This window comes from Salvelinus namaycush, chromosome 6, assembly GCF_016432855.1.
Source record: "Salvelinus namaycush isolate Seneca chromosome 6, SaNama_1.0, whole genome shotgun sequence".
Taxonomy (NCBI): Eukaryota; Metazoa; Chordata; class Actinopteri; order Salmoniformes; family Salmonidae; genus Salvelinus; species Salvelinus namaycush.
In genome coordinates, this window is record NC_052312.1 from 1,379,339 (window position 1) to 1,401,992 (window position 22,654).

The window sequence follows — 22,654 nt, forward strand, 5'->3', positions numbered from 1 at the left end:
TTTGTTTAGCCAGTGTTCAGATTCTGCCATAGTAGTTTGTTTAGCCAGTGTTCAGATTCTGCCAATGTTAGTTTTTTTAGCCAGTGTTCAGATTCTGTCATAGTTATTTTGTTTGCCAGTGTTCAATTCTGCCATAGTTAGTTTGTTAGCAGTGTTCAGATTCTGCCATAGTTAGTTTGTTTAGCCAGTGTTCAGATTCTGCCATAGTTAGTTTGTTTAGCCAGTGTTCAGATTCTGCCATAGTTAGTTTGTTTAGCCAGTGTTCAGATTCTGCCGTATTATTTTTGTTAGCCAGTGTTCAGATTCTGCCATAGTTAGTTTGTTTGCCATGTTTCAGATTCTGCCATAGTTATTTGTTTAGCCTGTTTCAGATTCTGCCATAGTTAGTTTTTAGCCGTGTTCAGATCTGCCTAGTTGTTAGCCAGTGTTCAGATTCTGCCATAGTTGTTTGTTTAGCCAGTGTTTCAGATTCTGGCCGTAGTTAGTTGTTTTAGCCAGTGTTCAGATTCTGCCATAGTTAGTTTGTTTAGCCAGTGTTCAGATTCTGCCGTAGTTATTTGTTTAGCCAGTGTTCAGATTCTGCCATAGTTATTTGTTTAGCCAGTGTTTCAGATTCTGCGTAGTTAGTTTGTTTAGCCAGTGTTCAGATTCTGCCGTAGTTAGTTTGTTTAGCCAGTGTTCAGATTCTGCCATAGTTAGTTTGTTTAGCCAGTGTTCAGATTCTGCCGTAGTTAGTTTGTTTAGCCAGTGTTCAGATTCTGCCGTAGTTAGTTTGTTTAGCCAGTGTTCAGATTCTGCCATAGTTAGTTTGTTTAGCCAGTGTTCAGATTCTGCCATAGTTAGTTTGTTTAGCCAGTGTTCAATTCTGCCATAGTTAGTTTTGTTTAGCCAGTGTTCAGATTGCCTAGTTAGTTTGTTTAGCCAGTGTCATATTCTGCCATAGTTTAGTTTGTTTAGCCAGTGTTCAGATTCTGCCATAGTTAGTTTGTTTAGCCAGTGTTCAGATTCTGGTAGTTGTTTGTTTAGCCCGTGTTCAGATTCTGCCATAGTTAGTTTGTTTAGCCAGTTTCAGATTCTGCCATAGTTTGTTTAGCCAGTGTTCAGATTCTGCCATAGTTAGTTTGTTTAGCCAGTTTCAATTCTGCCGTAGTTAGTTTTTTTTAGCCAGTGTTCAGATTCTGCCGTAGTTAGTTTGTTTAGCCAGTGTTCAGATTCTGCCGTAGTTAGTTTGTTTAGCCAGTGTTCAGATTCTGCCGTAGTTAGTTTGTTTAGCCAGTGTTCAGATTCTGCCGTAGTTAGTTTGTTTAGCCAGTGTTCAGATTCTGCCGTAGTTAGTTTGGTTTAGCCAGTGTTCAGATTCTGCCGTATTAGTTTTGTTTAGCCAGTGTTCAGATTCTGCCTAGTTAGTTTGTTTAGCCAGTGTTCAGATTCTGCCATAGTTAGTTTGTTTAGCCAGTGTTCAGATTCTGCCATAGTTAGTTTGTTTAGCCAGTGTTCAGATTCTGCCATAGTTAGTTTGTTTAGCCAGTGTTCAGATTCTGCCATAGTTAGTTTGTTTAGCCAGTGTTCAGATTCTGCCATAGTTAGTTTGTTTAGCCAGTGTTCAGATTCTGCCGTAGTTAGTTTGTTTAGCCAGTGTTCAGATTCTGCCATAGTTAGGACTCATGATTGTATGCGCTGTCTTATACACCCGTGTTAGTCACACAGACTCTAAACACTAGAAAACCACATCTCAGATCAATCTAGATTAAAACATAGTATAAAACATTGACTTTCCTGTCTGTGTTGTTCTTCCCGTGTAAGGCCTGAGAAAAGACGTTACATTTTGGGCACTCAAAATAACCAAGCCTTTCTCCGTGCCAGGATACTTAGTGTGTCTTATTCCACCTGTATTGAGAATACCGTAAGTACGTTGTTGATCTCATCTCGTCATCAGTCCTTCATCAATTCTTTATTTAGTGATGAGAAATTGGAGTGATGAGATTGATCGGAGAGAAAAAAAGTCCACTTTTCTCTCTCTCTCTCTATATCTGTCTCTCTCTCTATCTCTGTATCTCTCTCTCTCTCTCTCTCTCTCTCTCTCTCTCTCTCTCTCTCTCTCTCTCTCTCTCTCTCTCTCTCTCTCTCTCTCTCTCTATATATATATATCTCTCTCTCTCTCTCTCTCTGTATCTCTCTCTCTCTCTCTCTCTCTATATATATATCTCTCTCTCTCTCTCTATCTCTATCTCTGTATCTGTATCTGTATCTGTATCTGTATCTGTCTCTCTCTCTCTCTCTCTGTCTCTGTCTCTGTCTCTGTCTCTGTCTCTGTCTCTGTCTCTCTCTCTCTCTCTCTCTCTCTCTCTCTCTCTCTCTCTCTCTCTCTCTCTCTCTCTCTCTCTCTCTCTCTCTGTCTCTCTCTCTCGCTTTATCTCTCGCTCTCTCTATATCTGTCCCTCTCTCTCTGTCTCTGTATCTGTCTCTCTCTCTCTCTCTCTCTCTCTCTCTCTCTCTCTATATATATATATCTGTCTCTCTCTCTCTCTCTCTGTATCTGTATCTCTCTCTCTCTCTCTCTCTCTCTCTCTCTCTCTCTCTCTCTCTCTCTCTCTCTCTCTCTCTCTCTCTCTGTCTCTCTCTCTCGCTTTATCTCTCGCTCTCTCTATATCTGTCCCTCTCTCTCTGTCTCTGTATCTCTCTCTCTCTCTCTCTCTCTCTCTCTCTCTCTCTCTCTATATATATATATCTGTCTCTCTCTCTCTCTCTCTCTCTGTATCTGTATCTCTCTCTCTCTCTCTCTCTCTCTCTCTCTCTCTCTCTCTCTTTCTTTCTTTCTTTCTTTCTTTCTTTCTTTCTTTCTTTCTTTCTTTCTTTCTTTCTTTCTTTCTTTCTTTCTTTCTTTCTTTCTTTCTTTCTTTCTTTCCTTCCCCCACCCACCCTTTGGTTCTCTTTTGCTTATCTGAGAGATGACTAGAACATGGTCCCCCACACTCATCCGTACTCTTCTTCCCTTCGTCTTCATCCTGTGCCATCTTTGTGTCTCACATTGTTCAGGAGTGTTGATGATCTACAGTTTGATGAAAGCTAATGTTTTTTGTTTCTTAAAAATTGTCTGGCTACTCACACACCTAGTTACCAAGGGGTCGTATGTACACTACATGACACACCTAGTTACCAAGGGGTCGTATGTACACTACATGACACACCTAGTTACCAAGGGGTCGTATGTACACTACATTACACACCTAGTTACCAAGGGGTCGTATGTACACTACATGACCAACCTAGTCACCTAGGTGTATGTTTACCACATGACCAACCTAGTTACCAAGGGGTCGTATTTACAGTACATGACCAACCTAGTTAACAAGGGGTCGTATGTACACTACATGACCAACCTAGTTAACAAGGGGTCGTATCTACACTACATGACCAACCTAGTTACCAAGGGGTCGTATGTACAGTACATGACCAACCTAGTTACCAAGGGGTCGTATGTACACTACATGACCAACCTAGTCACCTAGGTGTATGTTTACCACATGACCAACCTAGTTACCAAGGGGTCGTATTTACAGTACATGACCAACCTAGTTACCAAGGGGTCGTATTTACAGTACATGACCAACCTAGTTACCAAGGGGTCGTATCTACACTACATGACCAACCTAGTTACCCAGAGGTCGTATTTACAGTACATGACCAACCTAGTTACCAAGGGGTCGTATGTACACTACATGACCAACCTAGTTACCAAGGGGTCGTATGTACACTACATGACCAACCTAGTTACCAAGGGGTCGTATGTACACTACATGACCAACCTAGTTACCAAGGGGTCGTACTTTCACTACATGACCAACCTAGTTACCAAGGGGCTGTATTTACACTACATGACCAACCTAGTTACCAAGGGGTCGTATTTACAGTACATGACCAACCTAGTTACCAAGGGGCCGTATTTACAGTACATGACCAACCTAGTTACCAAGGGGTCGTATGTACACTACATGACCAACCTAGTTACCAAGGGGTCGTACTTTCACTACATGACCAACCTAGTTACCAAGGGGCTGTATTTACACTACATGACCAACCTAGTTACCAAGGGGTCGTATTTACAGTACATGACCAACCTAGTTACCAAGGGGCCGTATTTACAGTACATGACCAACCTAGTTACCAAGGGGCTGTATTTACAGTACATGACCAACCTAGTTACCAAGGGGTCGTATTTACAGTACATGACCAACCTAGTTACCAAGGGGTCGTACTTTCACTACATGACCAACCTAGTTACCAAGGGGTCGTATGTACACTACATGACCAACCTAGTTACCAAGGGGTCGTATGTACACTACATGACCAACCTAGTTACCAAGGGGTCGTACTTTCACTACATGACCAACCTAGTTACCAAGGGGTCGTATGTACACTACATGACCAACCTAGTTACCAAGGGGTCGTATGTACACTACATGACCAACCTAGTTACCAAGGGGTCGTACTTTCACTACATGACCAACCTAGTTACCAAGGGGTCGTATGTACACTACATGACCAACCTAGTTAACAAGGGGTCGTATGTACAGTACATGACCAACCTAGTTACCAAGGGAACGTATGTACACTACATGACCAACCTAGTTACCAAGGGGCCGTATTTACAGTACATGACCAACCTAGTTACCAAGGGGTCGTACTTTCACTACATGACCAACCTAGTTACCAAGGGGTCGTATGTACACTACATGACCAACCTAGTTACCAAGGGGTCGTATGTACACTACATGACCAACCTAGTTACCAAGGGGTCGTACTTTCACTACATGACCAACCTAGTTACCAAGGGGTCGTATGTACACTACATGACCAACCTAGTTACCAAGGGGTCGTATGTACACTACATGACCAACCTAGTTACCAAGGGGTCGTACTTTCACTACATGACCAACCTAGTTACCAAGGGGTCGTATGTACACTACATGACCAACCTAGTTAACAAGGGGTCGTATGTACAGTACATGACCAACCTAGTTACCAAGGGAACGTATGTACACTACATGACCAACCTAGTTACCAAGGGGCCGTATTTACAGTACATGACCAACCTAGTTACCAAGGGAACGTATGTACACTACATGACCAACCTAGTTACCAAGGGGCCGTATGTACACTACATGACCAACCTAGTTACCAAGGGGCCGTATTTACAGTACATGACCAACCTAGTTACCAAGGGGCTGTATTTACACTACATGACCAACCTAGTTACCAAGGGGCCGTATTTACAGTACATGACCAACCTAGTTACCAAGGGGCTGTATTTACAGTAGATGAGCAACCTAGTTACCAAGGGGCCGTATTTACAGTACATGACCAACCTAGTTACCAAGGGGCTGTATTTACAGTACATGACCAACCTAGTTACCAAGGGGCTGTATTTACCGTACATGACCAACCTAGTTACCAAGGGGCCGTATGTATACTACATGACCAACCTAGTTACCAAGGGGCTGTATTTACACTACATGACCAACCTAGTAACCTAGGTGTATGTTTACCACATGACCAACCTAGTTACCCAGGGGTCGTATGTACACTACATGACCAACCTAGTTACCAAGGGGTCGTATGTACACTACATGACCAACCTAGTTACCAAGGGGTCGTATTTACAGTACATGACCAACCTAGTTACCCAGAGGTCGTATTTACACTACATGACCAACCTAGTCACCAAGGGGCCGTATTTACAGTACATGACCAACCTAGTTACCAAGGGGCTGTATTTACAGTACATGACCAACCTAGTTACCAAGGGGTCGTATGTACACTACATGACCAACCTAGTTACCAATGGGCTGTATTTACAGTACATGACCAACCTAGTTACAAAGGGGTCGTATTTACACTACATGACCAACCTAGTTACCAAGGTGTATGTTTACCACATGACCAACCTAGTTACCAAGGGGTCGTATGTACACTACATGACCAACCTAGTTACCAAGGGGTCGTATGTACACTACATGACCAACCTAGTTACCAAGGGGTCGTACTTTCACTACATGACCAACCTAGTTACCAAGGGAACGTATTTACAGTACATGACCAACCTAGTTACCAAGGGGCTGTATTTACAGTACATGACCAACCTAGTTACCAAGGGGCCGTATTTTCACAACATGACCGACCTAGTTACCAAGTGGCTGTATTTACAGTACATGACCAACCTAGTTACCAAGGGGCCGTATTTACAGTACATGACCAACCTAGTTACCAAGGGGCCGTATTTACAGTACATGACCATCCTAGTTACCAAGGGGCTGTATTTACAGTACATGACCAACCTAGTTACCAAGGGGTCATATTTTCACTACATGACCAACCTAGTTACCAATATTTCCCTTCACTGGAACTAAGGGGCCCGAACCATGAAAAACAGCCCCAGACCATTATTCCTCCTCCACCAAACTTTACAGTTGGACATATGCATTGGGGCAGGTAGCGGTCTCCTGGCATCCGCCAAACCCAGATTGTTCCATCGGACTGCCAGATGGAGAAGCGTGGTTCATCACTCCATAGAACGCATTTCCACTGCTCCAGAGTCCAATGGCGGCGAGGTTTACATCGCTCCAGCCGACGCTTGGCATTGCGCATGGTGATCTTAGGCTTGTGTGCGGCTGCTCAGCCACGGAAACCCATTTAACCTCTAATTCCTCCCAAACCCGGATCCGGGAGCACCCCCATCAGTAAAAAAGCTGACTAGCATAGCCTAGCATAGTGTCACAAGTAAATACTAGCATCTAAATATCATTAAATCACAAGTCCAAGACACCAGATGAAAGATACACATCTTGTGAATCCAGCCATCATTTCTGATTTTTAAAATGTTTTACAGGGAAGACACAATATGTAAATCTATTAGCTAACCACGTTAGCAAAAGACACCACTTTTTTTACTCCACCAGTTTTTTACTCCATCAGTAGCTATCACAAATTCGACCAAATAAAGATATAAATAGCCACTAACCAAGAAACACCTTCATCAGATGACAGTCTGATAACATATTTATTGTATAGCATATGTTTTGTTAGAAAAATGTGCATATTTCAGGTATAAATCATAGTTTACCATTGCAGCCACCATCACAACTCTCACCAAAGCGACTAGAATAACTACAGAGAGCAACGTGTATTACCTAATTACTCATCATAAAACATTTCTTAAAAATACACAGCGTACAGCAATTGAAAGACACAGATCTTGTGAATCCAGACAATATTTCAGATTTTCTAAGTGTTTTACAGCGAAAACACAATATAGCGTTATATTAGCTTACCACAATAGCAAACATCACAACAGCATTGATTCAAGGCAAAAATAGCGATAACGTATAAACCACCAAAATATATTAATTTTTTCACTAACCTTCTCAGAATTCTTCAGATGACAGTCCTATAACATCATATTACACAATGCATATAGAGTTTGTTCGAAAATGTGCATATTTAGCGGCACAAATCGTGGTTATACAATGAGAAAAGTAGCAAAGCTGCCCAGAAAATGTCAGGAGAAATCTTTGGAGAGGCACCTATTCTAATCAGTAACTGTTCCAAAACTTGACTAAAAAATACAGGTTGGACAGCAATTGAAAGACAAATTAGTTCTTAATGCAATCGCTGGGTTACATTTTTAAAATTAACGTTACTTCAAGCATACAGCGTGCGCTAAAGCGAGACGCACCGTAATTCATGGCGGAATTATTATTTGACATTTGTCAACATAAGTACGAATTAACAGCATAAAGACTGCTTACTATTAGCTGAGCTTCCATTAGAATCTTGGGCAAGGTGTCCTTTCTCCAGAACAATCGTCTTTGGGTTGAAAGATGTCCTCTTCTCCTGTCGAAATAGCAGCTAACGATAGCCACCCACTGGAGAGGTGTCCAACTCGTGAAAGCGCATGACAAAGAAATCCCAGAAAATCGCAATAAACTGCTATAAACTGCTATAAGTCGGTTTAAATTAACTACCTTATGATGTCTTTAACACCTATAACGAATAAAAACATGACCGGAGATATAGAACTACTAAAACGAAAGCGTTTGCAGGACGCCATTGTTATGTCTTCTTGCGCCAGGCGCACCGTTGAAAAGGAAGGTACTTCCGTTCCACGGTCTTATATAGGGTCCCAGATTGCGCAATCCACTCCATTCAAATTCTCCCCGCTTACTGACATCTAGAGGAAGACGTATGCAGTGCATGTAGCCCGATGGCTTACATGGGGACTTATAAACTGACCTCAGAACAGGGACCTTGATTTCTGAAATCTCACTCCCTGACAGGAAATGTGCTGCAGAATGAGTTCTGTTTCACTCAGAGAAATAATTCAAACGGTTTTAGAAACTAGAGTGTTTTCTATCCAATAGTAATAATAATATGCATATTGTACGAGCAAGAATTGAGTACGAGGCAGTTTAATTTGGGAACTCATTTTTACAAAGTCAAAATGGCGCCCCCATAGGCTCAAGAGGTTTTAATGAAGCTCCCGACGAACAGTTTTTGTGCTGACGTCGCTTCCAAAGGCAGTTTGTAACTCGGTAGTGAGTGTTGCAACCGAGTACAGATGATTTTTACGTGCTTCGCGCCTGAGCTGTTGTTGGTCCTAGACGTTTTCAACTTCACAATAACAACACTTACAGTTGACCGGGGGCAGCTCTAGCAGGGCAGAAATGTGACGGACTTTCTTGTTGGAAAGGTGGCATCCTATGACGGCGCCATGATGAAAGTCACTGAGCTCTTCAGTACGGCCCATTCTACTGCCAATGTTTGTCTATGGAGATTGCTCGATGGCTGTGTGTGCTCGATTTTATACACCTGTCAGCAACGGGTGTGGCTGAAATAGCCGAATCCACTAATTTGAAAGGGTGTCCACATACTTTTGTATATATAGTGTATCTAGGAGTAACGATTTAGATCAGGAAATCGCCTTATGAAACCAACACGCTGGAGCGTCAATATTCCCCTCTAGTTCTTCAGCAGTGTTACTCCTCCACTAGATGCTATGTTGTTAGTGAGGCTTCTACTGTGAGGTTTCTATTGTGAGGTTTCTACTGTGAGGTTTCTACTGTGAGGTTTCTACTGTGAGGTTTCTATTGTGAGGTTTCTACTATGAGGGAATGAGGTAATGAAGGATGGAGAGAATGAAGGAATGAGGGAATGAGGGAAAGAAGGAAGGAAGGAATGAGGTAATGAAGGAAGGAAAGAAGGAAGGAAGGAAGGAACGATGGCGTGTGGGTGGGGGTGTGTGCAGGGTGCTGGTTCATTCGGAGGATTCCCTGGTCCTGTCTTCCTTCCTCTCTCTCTGTCTCTTTTGGTAGAGAGTGGTGTGTCCTTGTAGAGACTTCCTGTCAGCTGACTAACCTAGAGCTCCTCGCTCCGGTAAACAACAGGGTTCTCATCACACACACGCACGCACACACGCACACGCTCGCACACGCACACGCTCGCACACACAGACATACATACACACACACATAGCTCCCCCACACGCACACACACCCACCCCTATAAACATACATGTGTTGGTCTATAACCATAGGATGTGTAACTGACCAGCCTGAGAATGTGTGGTGGTAATGTGCTAATATAATACAGAAAAACAGAGAAGACATCAATTGGTAAGTGAAGAGAACGATATACATAGAGAGAGAGAGAGATAATGAGAGAATAAAAGAGAGGAGAGAGAGAGAGCAAGATAGAGGGAGAAAGAGCAAGAGAGGATAAGAGAAAGAGAGGAGAGAGAAAGAATGAGATAGAGAGGAGAGGAGAGGGGGAGAGGATAAGAGAAAGAGAGAGAGAAAGAGACGAGAGGAGAGGGGGAGAGGATAAGAGAAAGAGAGGAGAGAAGGGATGAGAGAAAGAGAGGAGAGAGAGGGAGAGGATAAGAGAAAGAGAGGAGAGAGAGAGAGAAAGAGAGGAGAGGGGGAGAGGATAAGAGAGAGAGAGGAGAGAGAGAAAGAGAGGAGAGGGGGAGAGGATAAGAGAAAGGGAGGAAAGAGAGAGAGAGAAAGTGAGGAGAGAGAGAGAGAGAGAGAAAGTGAGGAGAGAGAGAGAGGAAGGAAGGAACAGTGAGAGATAAAGATAGATCAACGGTGAGAGAGATAAAGATAGAGAGGAGGGACTGTGTTTCCTGAGGATGTGGTTTTCATTGAGTGAGGGGAGGAGGAGGGAGGATGGGGGAGTGTCTCTGTTACCTTTTGATCCTGACACCTGTGTGTGTGTATAAGCGTACACGATAAGTTTGTTTGTGTGTGTATGTATAAGTGTACACGATAAGGATATTTTGTTTGTGCGTGTGTGTATAAGCGTACACGATCAGAATATGTTTGTTTGTGACAGTGTGATATATTTTGAGACCTTGTTTTTTGTCGGTCATGTCAACAGAGAAAGAAAAGAAGGGAGAGAGAGAGAAGGAGAGAGAGAAAGAAAGAGAAAGAAAAGAAGCGAGAGAGGAGGAAATACATAGAAGATGGTAACAACAACGTCTTCCTGTGAGAAACGTATAATCTTTCTCTGAGTCATACAGTCTTAACATGACCTAATTACAACAGAGAGAGAGAGAGAGAGAGAGAGAGAGAGAGAGAGAGGGAGAGAGAGATGGAGAGAGAGAGAGAGAGAGAGAGAGAGAGGGAGAGAGAGGGAGAGAGAGGGAGAGAGAGAGAGAGAGAGAGAGAGAGAGAGAGAGAGAGAGAGAGAGAGAGAGAGAGAGAGAGAAAAAAGAGAGAGAGAGAGAGAGAGAAAAAAGAGAGAGAGAGAAAAAAGAGAGAGAGAGAAAAAAGAGAGAGAGAGAAAAAAGAGAGAGAGAGAAAAAAGAGAGAGAGAGAGAGAGAGAGAGAGAGAGAGAGAGAGAGAGAGAGAGAGAGAGAGAGAGAGAGAGAAGAGAGAGAGAGAGAGAGAGAGAGAAAAAAAAAAGAGAGAGAGAGAAAAAAAAGAGAGAGAGAGAGAGAGAGAGAGAGAGAGAGAGAGAGAGAGAGAGAGAGAGAGAGAGAGAGACTTGTGCATTGAACAGATATAATGGTCCTGTATCTAAAGGCCAGTTTCAGTTTGTGAGATTTGTTTGCCACTAAGTTTTAACTACTTGAGTCACACTATGTTTTCTCACTAGTGAAGGTTCTCCTGCTTCTCCAGGTACGTTTCTACAGATACAGGGCAACAGATTAATATGTTTAGATCAGAGAGATGACGCTGATGTTCTGCATTCTGCTCCCTTCTCTCCTCCAATCTCTTCACTACTCTCTCCTCTCTCCTCTCTTCTTTCTCCTCCAATCTCTTCACTTCTCTCTCCTCTCTTCTTTCTCCTCCAATCTCTTCACTTCTCTCTCCTCCCTTCTCTCTCCTCTCTTCTTTCTCCTCCAATCTCTTCACTACTCTCTCCTCTCTCCTCTCTCCTCTCTCCTCTCTTCTTTCTCCTCCAATCTCTTCACTTCTCTCTCATCCCTTCTCTCTCCTCCCTTCTCTCTCCTCCCTTCTCTCTCCTCCCTTCACTTCTCTCTCCTCTCTTCTTTCTCCTCCAATCTCTTCACTACTCTCTCCTCTCTCCTCTCTCCTCTCTCCTCTCTCCTCTCCTCTCTCCTCTCTTCTTTCTCCTCCAATCTCTTCACTTCTCTCTCATCCCTTCTCTCTCCTCACTTCTCTCTCCTCTCTTCTCTCTCCTCCCTTCACTTCTCTCTCCTCTCTTCTCTCTCCTCTCTTCTCTCTCCTCTCTCCTCTCTTCTCTCTCCTCCCTTCTCTCTCCTCCCTTCTCTCTCCTCACTTCTCTCTCCTCTCTCCTCTCTTCTCTCTCCTCACTTCTCTCTCCTCCCTTCTCTCTCCTCCCTTCTCTCTCCTCTCTTCTCTCTCCTCCCTTCTCTCTCCTCCCTTCTCTCTCCTCACTTCTCTCTCCTCTCTTCTCTCTCCTCACTTCTCTCTCCTCCCTTCTCTCTCCTCCCTTCTCTCTCCTCCCTTCTCTCTCCTCTCTCCTCTCTTCTCTCTCCTCCCTTCTCTCTCCTCACTTCTCTCTCCTCCCTTCTCTCTCCTCTCTTCTCTCTCCTCACTTCTCTCTCCTCACTTCTCTCTCCTCTCTCTCCATCCCTCCCTCTCTGTCCATCCCTCCCTCCCTATTTTCTAGTGTCCTTTCCCTTTTTTTTCTAGTAATTAGGAACCACCATGTCTGCTCCTGCAATCTTAACCACTAGAGGTCCCTCTATCCCAGCACAGAACACACTCAGAGAGACCAGAGACTACCCTATGGCTGAGAGAATACCCCTCCGACTGCCAACTCCCCAGCCTTACCAGGACCCATGCTTCCAGCATCACACCCACCTCTCCCACCACTTACACCCCAGCATCGGGAGCCCCGGTCTGGGCCAGACATCTTGCCACCACCCCCTGGAGCTCCAGACTCCCCTGGAGCAATATGGAGGAACTGGAATAGAGGCAGCACCCAGGACCACTCTCCCCGATTCAAGCCCCTATTATAGAGGGAGCAGAGACAGCTACAGGGGTGGGGGTGGTGGAAGAGGAGGTTATGTAGAGGTTCGTGGACATAGCAGAGGTGATAACTGTAGTGATGTTGATGGTAGAGATGTTTGTTTTGGTGCGCAGAAAGCTAGCTACCGTAATAGGGGGGTTGCGGATGATGTTGTAGGTCAAGGGGATGATTTCGGCAGACATTTTGAAAGTCAGAGCCTTGCCTATGCTACCCAGAGGGATGAGGACTGCGATGGCGATGACAGCAGCGCCAGTGGTAGTGGTGGTGATATTTACCACAGAATAGATGAGGACTGTAAAAGGGATGATGTCTTTTACAGAACGGATGAAGGCTGTAACAGCAGTAGGGATGATGTTTTCTACAGCAACAGTAGAGATCAGGGGTGTGAGGAGAAAACGGACGAGGGGTCTAACACTAGAGATGAGGTCTTTTACAGAATGGATGATAGCAGGAATGACGTCTTTCAAAGAACGGATGACGTCTGTAGTAACAGGGATGATGTGTTCTACAGCAGAGATGATGTGTGTGAGGAGAGGCGAGATGGTAGCAGTGGTTATAGAGACACCACTACCGGTAGCCATGATGGTGGAAACAATAGAGCTGATCATCTCTATAATGGTATTGATATCTTTGATGATACAGGAAAGATGGATAGTTTGAGAAGGCTTGATGATGCAGGAAAGAGGAATAATATGATAAGGGTTGATGATTTCGGAGGAGAATGTGATGATTTTGGTGATAAAAGGTCCATTCTGGATCCTCCAGAGGCCCAGTTCAAGCCTGGGTTTTGGGTGAGTCCCTCTCCCCCAGATCAGGGTTCTGTGGCTTGGGAAGGCAGTGAGAAGGGAGGGGGGTACCCCAAGGATTGGGCATCTCTGTACTCCTATTCCCAGGCAGCAAGTGGCCCTAGTGGTGGTGGCGTTGGGGTGTACCGGCAGAAACTGGACTCCTTTTCAGAGGCGTTCTTCGTCAGACGCAACGTCGCCGGCAACAGAATTCCGAATGGGATTTCCGGAAGTGGGGTTTTAGGATTCGGATCGGGAGGACAAAGCACAGGATGGATCAAAACGAGTGCTTACAATTCCCTCACAGACTCTTCCACTCTCCCTCCTCCTCCTCACCCCTTCCCCCTGCTCCTTAGCCCTCCTCCCTCCCCACTCCCCCCTCCCAAACTCACCACGACCCCTTCTCTCGGGACAGTTGAACTCACCCAGACCCCAGGGGGGGATTGTAGTGGAACAGTCCAGTTTTACCCCTCCTCTCACCAGCCACTCCACACTTCCCACCCCTCCACCGTCATGTGGAAGCTCCCACCCTGTCATTGGCCGCAGCAGTCAGGTGAAGAGGGTGTCGTCGACGGCAACCCCTCAAGCGCCGGCCATGTATACTGCCAGGAGGCAGTGTTCACTCAGAGACATGTTCACCAGGACTATGAGAATAATACAGGTATGGTGCTGTGTGTTAGTGTATTCCAAAATCCAAAATGTTCTAACTTGTGTTCTCTCCAGTCTCCTCCTTTACCTTCCTCCCATTGATTATGTTGCTTCTCCCCCCCTCTCTTCTGCTCGCAGGTCACTATAGTCTTCAAACTCCGGTACAATCAACCGTTGTCTCTGCCACACCCCTTCACCTATCCTCTCTTCTATCCCAGCCCCCCAGTGGACTGCCACAGCATGGAGCAGCACCCCTAGTGGTGTTTAGAGGTACTCCCTTCCCTAGTCCGCTCCAGTCTCCTAGAGGAGGGCAGAGGGGAGTGGAGCGGATTGGGAGAGGGCTCCACTACACCCCTCTACCTATGCTGAACCCCAGACGCAGAGGAACGGGGCTTCTCTCCTCCCTCGTCCCCCCTTCAGCTGGGGAACGAGGGATGGGAAGGATGACTGAAGAGGAGAAGGGATCTTTTTTACTTCCGTGAGTATGGCTGGACAGAATAATGCATTCTATTGTGTTCTTCTATTGTTTGTTCGTTTGTTCATTCATTGATTCATTCTCCCAGGTGTATCAACGTGGGTCGAGGGTTCCAGGCTGAGCTGCCATGTTGTCTAGAGAGGGAGGAGGTGTCAGGGGCGTGGCCAGAAGAATCATCATCCAATGAGGAGTTGCTCTGGAAACCTTGGGAGGAGCTTCAGATGAGTTCTGTAATTCAGGAAAAAGGTAAGAACCAGTCAACTCTACTTCCTTAACATTCAACTCTACTTCCTTAACATTCAACTCTACTTCCTTAACATTCAACTCTACTTCCTTAACATTCAACTCTACTTCCTTAACATTCAACTCTACTTCCTTAACATTCAACTCTGCTTCCTTAACATTCAACTCTACTTCCTTAACATTCAACTCTACTTCCTTAACATTCAACTCTACTTCCTTAACATTCAACTCTACTTCCTTAACATTCTACCCTACTTCCTTAACATTCAACTCTACTTCCTTAACATTCAACTCTACTTCCTTAACATTCAACTCTACTTCCTTAACATTCAACTCTACTTCCTTAACATTCAGTTCTACTTCCTTAACATTCAACCCTACTTCCTTAACATGTACCTGAAAGTCTTGGAAAAGTGACATCAATACGGTCTATGTCAGGGGTATTCAACTCTATGAGGTCCATGGTTATGTCAGGGGTATTCAACTCTACAAGGTCCATGGTCTATGTCAGGGGTATTCAACTCTATGAGGTCCATGGTCTATGTCAGGGGTATTCAACTCTACGAGGTCCATGGTCTATGTCAGGGGTATTCAACTCTATGAGGTCCATGGTCTATGTCAGGGGTATTCAACTCTACGAGGTCCATGGTCTATGTCAGGGGTATTCAACTCTATGAGGTCCATGGTCTATGTCAGGGGTATTCAACTCTATGAGGTCCATGGTCTATGTCAGGGGTATTCAACTCTACGAGGTCCATGGCTATGTCAGGGGTATTCAACTCTACGAGGTCCATGGCTATGTCAGGGGTATTCAACTCTACGAGGTCCATGGCTATGTCAGGGGTATTCAACTCTATGAGGTCCATGGTCTATGTCAGGGGTATTCAACTCTATGAGGTCCATGGTCTATGTCAGGGGTATTCAACTCTATGAGGTCCATGGTCTATGTCAGGGGTATTCAACTCTATGAGGTCCATGGTCTATGTCAGGGGTATTCAACTCTATGAGGTCCATGGTCTATGTCAGGGGTATTCAACTCTATGAGGTCCATGGTCTATGTCAGGGGTATTCAACTCTATGAGGTCCATGGTCTATGTCAGGGGTATTCAACTCTATGAGGTCCATGGTTATGTCAGGGGTATTCAACTCTATGAGGTCCATGGTCTATGTCAGGGGTATTCAACTCTATGAGGTCCATGGTCTATGTCAGGGGTATTCAACTCTATGAGGTCCATGGTCTATGTCAGGGGTATTCAACCCTACGAGGTCCATATTCGATGTCAGGGGTATTCAACTCTACGAGGTCCATGGTCTATGTCAGGGGTATTCAACTCTACAAGGTCCATGGTCTATGTCAGGGGTATTCAACTCTATGAGGTCCATGGTCTATGTCAGGGGTATTCAACTCTACGAGGTCCAGAACCTGCTGGTTTAATCTTCTACCTGATAATGAATTGCACCCACCTGGTGTCCCAGGTCTAAATCAGTCCCTGATTTGAGGGTAATCACCCACATGGTGTCCCAGGTCTAAATCAGTCCCTGATTAGAGGGTAATCACCCACCTGGTGTCCCAGGTCTAAATCAGTCCCTGATTAGAGGGGAATCACCCACTTGGTGTCCCAGGTCTAAATCAGTCCCTGATTAGATGGTAATCACCCACCTGGTGTCCCAGGTCTAAATCAGTCCCCGATTAGAGGGGAATCACCCACATGGTGTCCCAGGTCTAAATCAGTCCCCGATTAGAGGGGAATCACCCACCTGGTGTCCCAGGTCTAAATCAGTCCCCGATTAGAGGGGAATCACCCACCTGGTGTCCCAGGTCTAAATCAGTCCCTGATTAGAGGGGAATCACCCACATGGTGTCCCAGGTCTAAATCAGTCCCTGATTAGAAAGGGAACAATTACAAAACCAGTGGAACTGGCTTCCTGGTCCAGAGTTGAGTTTGAGGGGTCTATATTTTATCCTGAATGAGTCTCAGGCTGATCCGAGATTAAAACCCTACTGTGGTATTTTTCATTCACACTTTGATTCTTCCGCTCTCCCATTCTCAGTGGAGGCAGTGTTGTCTTTGTGTAGTTCTAGCTGTCTACCAGGAGGGGGCAGCAACACAGAGCTGGCTCTACACTGTCTCTACCACTGTCATGGAGATACACTGGTGAGGAGGGAGGAACCATTCTTTCATTCATTAATTTATTCGTTCATTTATTTATTCATTCATTCATTCATTCTTTCATTAATTAATTTATTCATTCATTCATTTATTCATTCATTCGTTCATTCATTTATTCAATTATTTATTCATTCATTCATTCTTTCATTTATTCATTTATTTATTCATTAATTTATTAATTTATTCATTCATTCATTCACTTATGGATTATTTAGTTTATTTTGGTTCAAAGATCACTCTGTTCCTCATTTCTATTTTCCTATATTTCATCTTTCTTCCTTCCTCTGTCATCCCTCTCTCCCAGGCCACGTTGGAGAGATTGTTCTTCTCGAACCCATCAACAACAGTAGACTACCATTACGCTGGTAACCCTTGACCCCTTCATCCCTAACCTTTAACCTATACATCTCCACTCATCAACATAGCCCATGCCTTCTCTGCTGATTCCTCCAACGCTAAGTAAGATATGATGTGTGTAAGCTTACTGTCAGTCAGTTCGCCTTCGAGTTGCTTCCTGACTAGACAGGGAGTCACAGAGGTCACCTGTTTCATGACCTCCATGCTTTCAGTACTGTACTATATACCCACTATATAGTACAGAAGTATATACCCACTATATAGTACAGAAGTATATACCCACTATACAGTACTGTAGTATAGACCCACTATATAGTACTGTAGTCTAGGCCCACTATATAGTACTGTAGTATAGACCCACTTAACAGAACTGTAGTATAGACCCACTTAACAGTACTGTATTATAGACCCACTATACAGTACTGTAGAATAGACCCACTATACAGTACTGTAGTATAGACCCACTATACAGTACTGTACTGTAGTCTAGACCCACTATATAGGACTGTATTATAGACCCACTATATAGGACTGTAGTATAGACCCACTATATAGGACTATAGTATAGACCCACTATATAGGACTTTAGTATAGACCCACTATATAGGACTGTAGTATAGACCCACTATATAGGACTGTAGTTTAGACCCACTATATAGGACTGTAGTATAGACCCACTTTATAGGACTGTAGTATAGACCCACTTAACAGAACTGTAGTATAGACCCACTATATAGTACTGTAGTATAGACCCACTATACAGTACTGTAGTATAGACCCATAAAACAGTACCGTAGTATATACCCACTAAACAGTACTGTACTGTAGTCTAGACCCACTATATAGGACTGTAGTATAGACCCACTATATAGGACTGTAGTATAGACCCACTATATAGGACTGTAGTATAGACCCACTATATAGGACTGTAGTATAGACCCACTATATAGGACTGTAGTTTAGACCCACTATATAGGACTGTAGTATAGACCCACTTTATAGGACTGTAGTATAGACCCACTTAACAGAACTGTAGTATAGACCCACTATATAGTACTGTAGTATAGACCCACTTAACAGAACTGTAGAATAGACCCACTATACAGCACTAAAGTATAGACCCACTTAACAGTACTGTAGTATAGACCCACTTAACAGTACTGTATTATAGACCCACTATACAGTACTGTAGAATAGACCCACTATACAGTACTGTAGTATATACCCACTATACAGTACAGAAGTATATACCCACTATACAGTTGTGTAGTATAGACTATTATACAGTACTGTACTGTAGTATATACCCGCTATACAGTACTGTAGTACAGAACTACTATACAGTACTGTAGTATAGACCCACTAAACAGTACTGTAGTATAGACCCACTAAACAGTACTGTAGTATAGACCCACTATACAGTACTATAGTATAGACCCACTATATAGTACTGTACTGTAGTATATACCCATTATCCAGTACTGTAGTATAGACTATTATACAGTACTGTACTGTAGAATAGACCCACTATATAGTACTGTAGTATAGACCCACTATACATTACTGTAGTATATACCCACTATACAGTACTGTACTGTAGTATATACCCACTATACAGTACTGTAGTATAGACTATTATACAGTACTGTACTGTAGAATAGACCCACTATATAGTACTGTAGTATAGACCCACTATACATTACTGTAGTATATACCCACTATACAGTACTGTACTGTAGTATATACCCACTATACAGTACTGTAGTATAGACTATTATACAGTACTGTACTGTAGAATAGACCCACTATATAGTACTGTAGTATAGACCCACTATACAGTACTGTAGTATATACCCACTATACAGTACTGTACTGTAGTATATACCCACTATACAGTACTGTAGTATAGACCCACTATACAGTACTGTAGTATATACCCACTATACAGTACTGTACTGTAGTATATACCCACTATACAGTACTGTAGTATAGACCCACTATATAGTACTGTAGTATAGACCCACTATACAGTACTGTAGTATATACCCACTATACAGTACTGTAGTACAGAACTACTATACAGTACTGTAGTATTTACCCACTAAACAGTACTGTAGTATAGACCCACTATACAGTACTGTAGTACAGAACTACTATACAGTACTGTAGTATTTACCCACTAAACAGTACTGTAGTATATACCCACTATACAGTACTGTAGTACAGAACTACTATACAGTACTGTAGTATTTACCCACTATACAGTACTGTAGAAAAAACCCACTATACAGTACTGTAGTCAAAACCCACTACAGTTGAAGTCAGAGGTTTACATACACCTTAGCCAAATACATTTAAACTCAGTTTTTCACATTTCCTGACATTTAATCCGAGTAAAAATTCCCTGTCTTAGGTCAGTTAGCATCACCACTTTATTTTAAGAATGTGAAATGTCAGAATAATAGTAGAGAGAATTATTTATTTCAGCTTTTATTTCTTTCATCACATTCCCAGTGGGTCAGAAGTTTACATACACTCAATTAGTATTTGGTAGCATTGCCTTTCAATTGTTTAACTTGGGTCAAACGTTTCGGGTAGCCTTCCACAAGCTTCCCACAATAAGTTGGGTGAATTTTGGCCAAATCCTCCTTACAGAGCTGGTGTAACTGAGTCAGGTTTGTAGGCCTCCTTGCTCGCACACACTTTTTCAGTTCTGCCCACAAATGTTCTATAGAATTGAGTTCAGGGCTTTGTGATGGCCACTCCAATACCTTGACTTTGTTGTCCTTAATTTTAACTTCTAGTTGGTCCCAATCCCGGATCCGGGAGCACCCTCATCAGTAAAAAAGCTGACTAGCATAGCCTAGCATAGCGCCACAAGTAAATACTAGCATCTAAATATCATGAAATCACAAGTCCAAGACACCAGATGAAAGATACACATCTTGTGAATCCAGCCATCATTTCTGATTTTTAAAATGTTTTACAGGGAAGACACAATATGTATTTCTATTAGCTAACCACGATAGCAAAAGACACAACTTTTTTTTCCCACCATTTTTTTACTGCATAGGTAGCTATCACAAATTCGACCAAATAAAGATATAAATAGTCACTAACCAAGAAACAACTTCATCAGATGACAGTCTGATAACATATTTATTGTATAGCATATGTTTTGTTCGAAAAATGTGCATATTTCAGGTATAAATCATAGTTTTACATTGCAGCCACCATCACAACTCTCACCAAAGCAACTAGAATAACTACAGAGAGCAACGTGAATTACCTAAATACTCATCATAAAACATTTATGAAAAATACACAGCGTACAGCAAATGAAAGACAAAGATCTTGTGAATCCAGCCAATATTTCAGATTTTTTAAAGTGTTTTACAGCGAAAACACAATTTAGCATTATATTAGCTTACTACAATAGCCAACCACACAGCAGCATTGATTCATGCACGTTAGCGATAGCGAATAAACCAGCAAAAGATTTTTCACTAACCTTCTCAAAACTTCATCAGATGACAGTCCTATAACATCATATTACACAATACATATATTGTTTGTTCGAAAATGTGCATATTTAGCGGCACAAATCGTGGTTATACAATGAGAATAGTAGCCAAGCTGCAAACAAAATGTCGGGAGAAATCTTGGGAGAGGCACCTAATCTAATCAATAACTAATCATACACTTAACTAAAAAATACAGGTTGGACAGCAAATGAAAGATACATTAGTTCTTAATGCAACCGCTGTGTTAGATTTTTAAAATTAACGTTACTACGACATACAGCGTGCGTTAAAGCGAGACCGCACCAAAATTAATGGCGGAATAGTAGTTTAACATTTTTCAACAGAACAACGAATTAACATCATAAATAGTTCTTACTATTTGATGAGCTTCCATCAGAATCTTGTGCAAGTTGTCCTTTGTCCAGAAGAATCGTTGCTCGGTTGTAGATTTTCGTCTTCAACTTTGGAATTAGCAGTAAACATTAGCCATGTGGCGAAGACATGTCCAACTCACTATAACGCAGCACAAATGAAATCCCGAAAATCGCAATATACTGATATAAACTGATATAACCTCTTTGGGCTGCAGGGGCAGTATTGAGTAGCCTGGATAAAAGGTGCCCATTTCAAACGGCCTCGTACTCAATTCTTGCTCGTACAATATGCATAGTATTATTACTATTGGATAGAAAACACTCTCTAGTTTCTAAAACCGTTTGAATTATATCTGTGAGTAAAACAGAACTCATTTTGCAGCAAACTTCCTGACAGGAAGTGGAAAATCTGAAATCGATGCTCTGTTCTAGGGCCTGCCTATAAATGTGCTTGATATATATTAGTATACATGCACTTCATACGCCTTCCACTAGATGTCAACAGGCAGTGAGAGAAGAAATGGAGTGTATAACATGATCTGAGGTCGAATAAAAGCTCTTGGCATGACGTGACCCCAATTTCCTGTTTTCTGGAACGCGCGAGAAGGGACCTGGTATTGCCTTCTGTAAAGCTGTCGATATAGACGACTAATATCTCCGGCTTTGATTTTATTTGATAAATGTGACAATATCATCATAAAGTATGTTTTTTCAATATAGTTTTATTAGATTATTGAAATTTTTTCGGGACGTTAGGCGTGTTGCTTTGTCTGCGTTTGTTCAGGAAGGAGAGCTTAGCGCCACTTTGCTAGCTTTCCGTGCTAATTGACTGGAGAAGAGGACATTCTTAAACCAAACAACGATTGTTCCCGACAAAGGACCCCTTGTACAACATTCTGATGGAAGATCATCAAAAGTAGGACCCATTTTATGATGCTATTTCATATATCTGTCGAACATGTGAACTAGTAGTTTGCGCCCAGATTTTGGGCACTCTCTCGCTATAACTAAGCTGGATGTCGTAATGAAGTTATTTTTAGAATTCTAACACGGCGATTGCATTAAGAACTAGTGTATCTATCATTTCCTATACAACATGTATTTTTTAGTAACGTTTATGAATAGTTATTTGGTCAGAATAGTTGTGTCATAAAAATATCCGCACATTCTGGGAAAAAGATGCTACGTTAGCACAATGTATAACCACTGATTTCAGCTCTAAATATGCACATTTTCGAACAAAACATAAGTGTATGTATAACCTGATGTTATAGGACTGTCATCTGATGAAGCTTATCAAGGTTAGTCAAAAATTATATATCTTTTGCTGGTTTGTTACGATCGCTAACTTTTGCTGCTGGTAAATGGCTTGTATTTCTGGCTATTGTGGTAAGCTAATATAATGCTATATTGTGTTTTCGCTGTAAAACACTTAAGAAATCGGAAATATTGGCTGGTATCACAAGATGCTTGTCTTTCATTTGCTGTACACCATGTATTTTTCAGAAATGTTTTATGATGAGTATTTAGGTATTTCACGTTGGTGTCTGTAATTAC

The 22,654-nt window shown here is 42.7% G+C and overlaps 1 protein-coding gene across 15 annotated transcripts in view; it reads left to right on the forward strand.

The window, feature by feature from the left end:
* The window catches only part of LOC120049546, a 44,968-nt gene that overhangs the window by 10,554 nt on the left and 11,760 nt on the right, over positions 1-22,654 (forward strand). For 2 of the 15 annotated variants that reach the window (XM_038995804.1, XM_038995807.1), the window contains 6 exons: positions 10,435-10,522; positions 12,242-13,966; positions 14,092-14,431; positions 14,517-14,674; positions 16,724-16,827; positions 17,147-17,207. In XM_038995804.1, coding sequence (XP_038851732.1) covers positions 10,435-10,522; positions 12,242-13,966; positions 14,092-14,431; positions 14,517-14,674; positions 16,724-16,827; positions 17,147-17,207 — 2,476 coding nt within the window. Of the gene's footprint in view, positions 1-10,073; positions 10,542-12,070; positions 13,967-14,091; positions 14,432-14,516; positions 14,675-16,723; positions 16,828-17,146; positions 17,208-22,654 lie in introns of those variants that run through there. The other 13 variants (XM_038995805.1, XM_038995808.1, XM_038995815.1 and 10 more) reach the window with 10 other exon arrangements.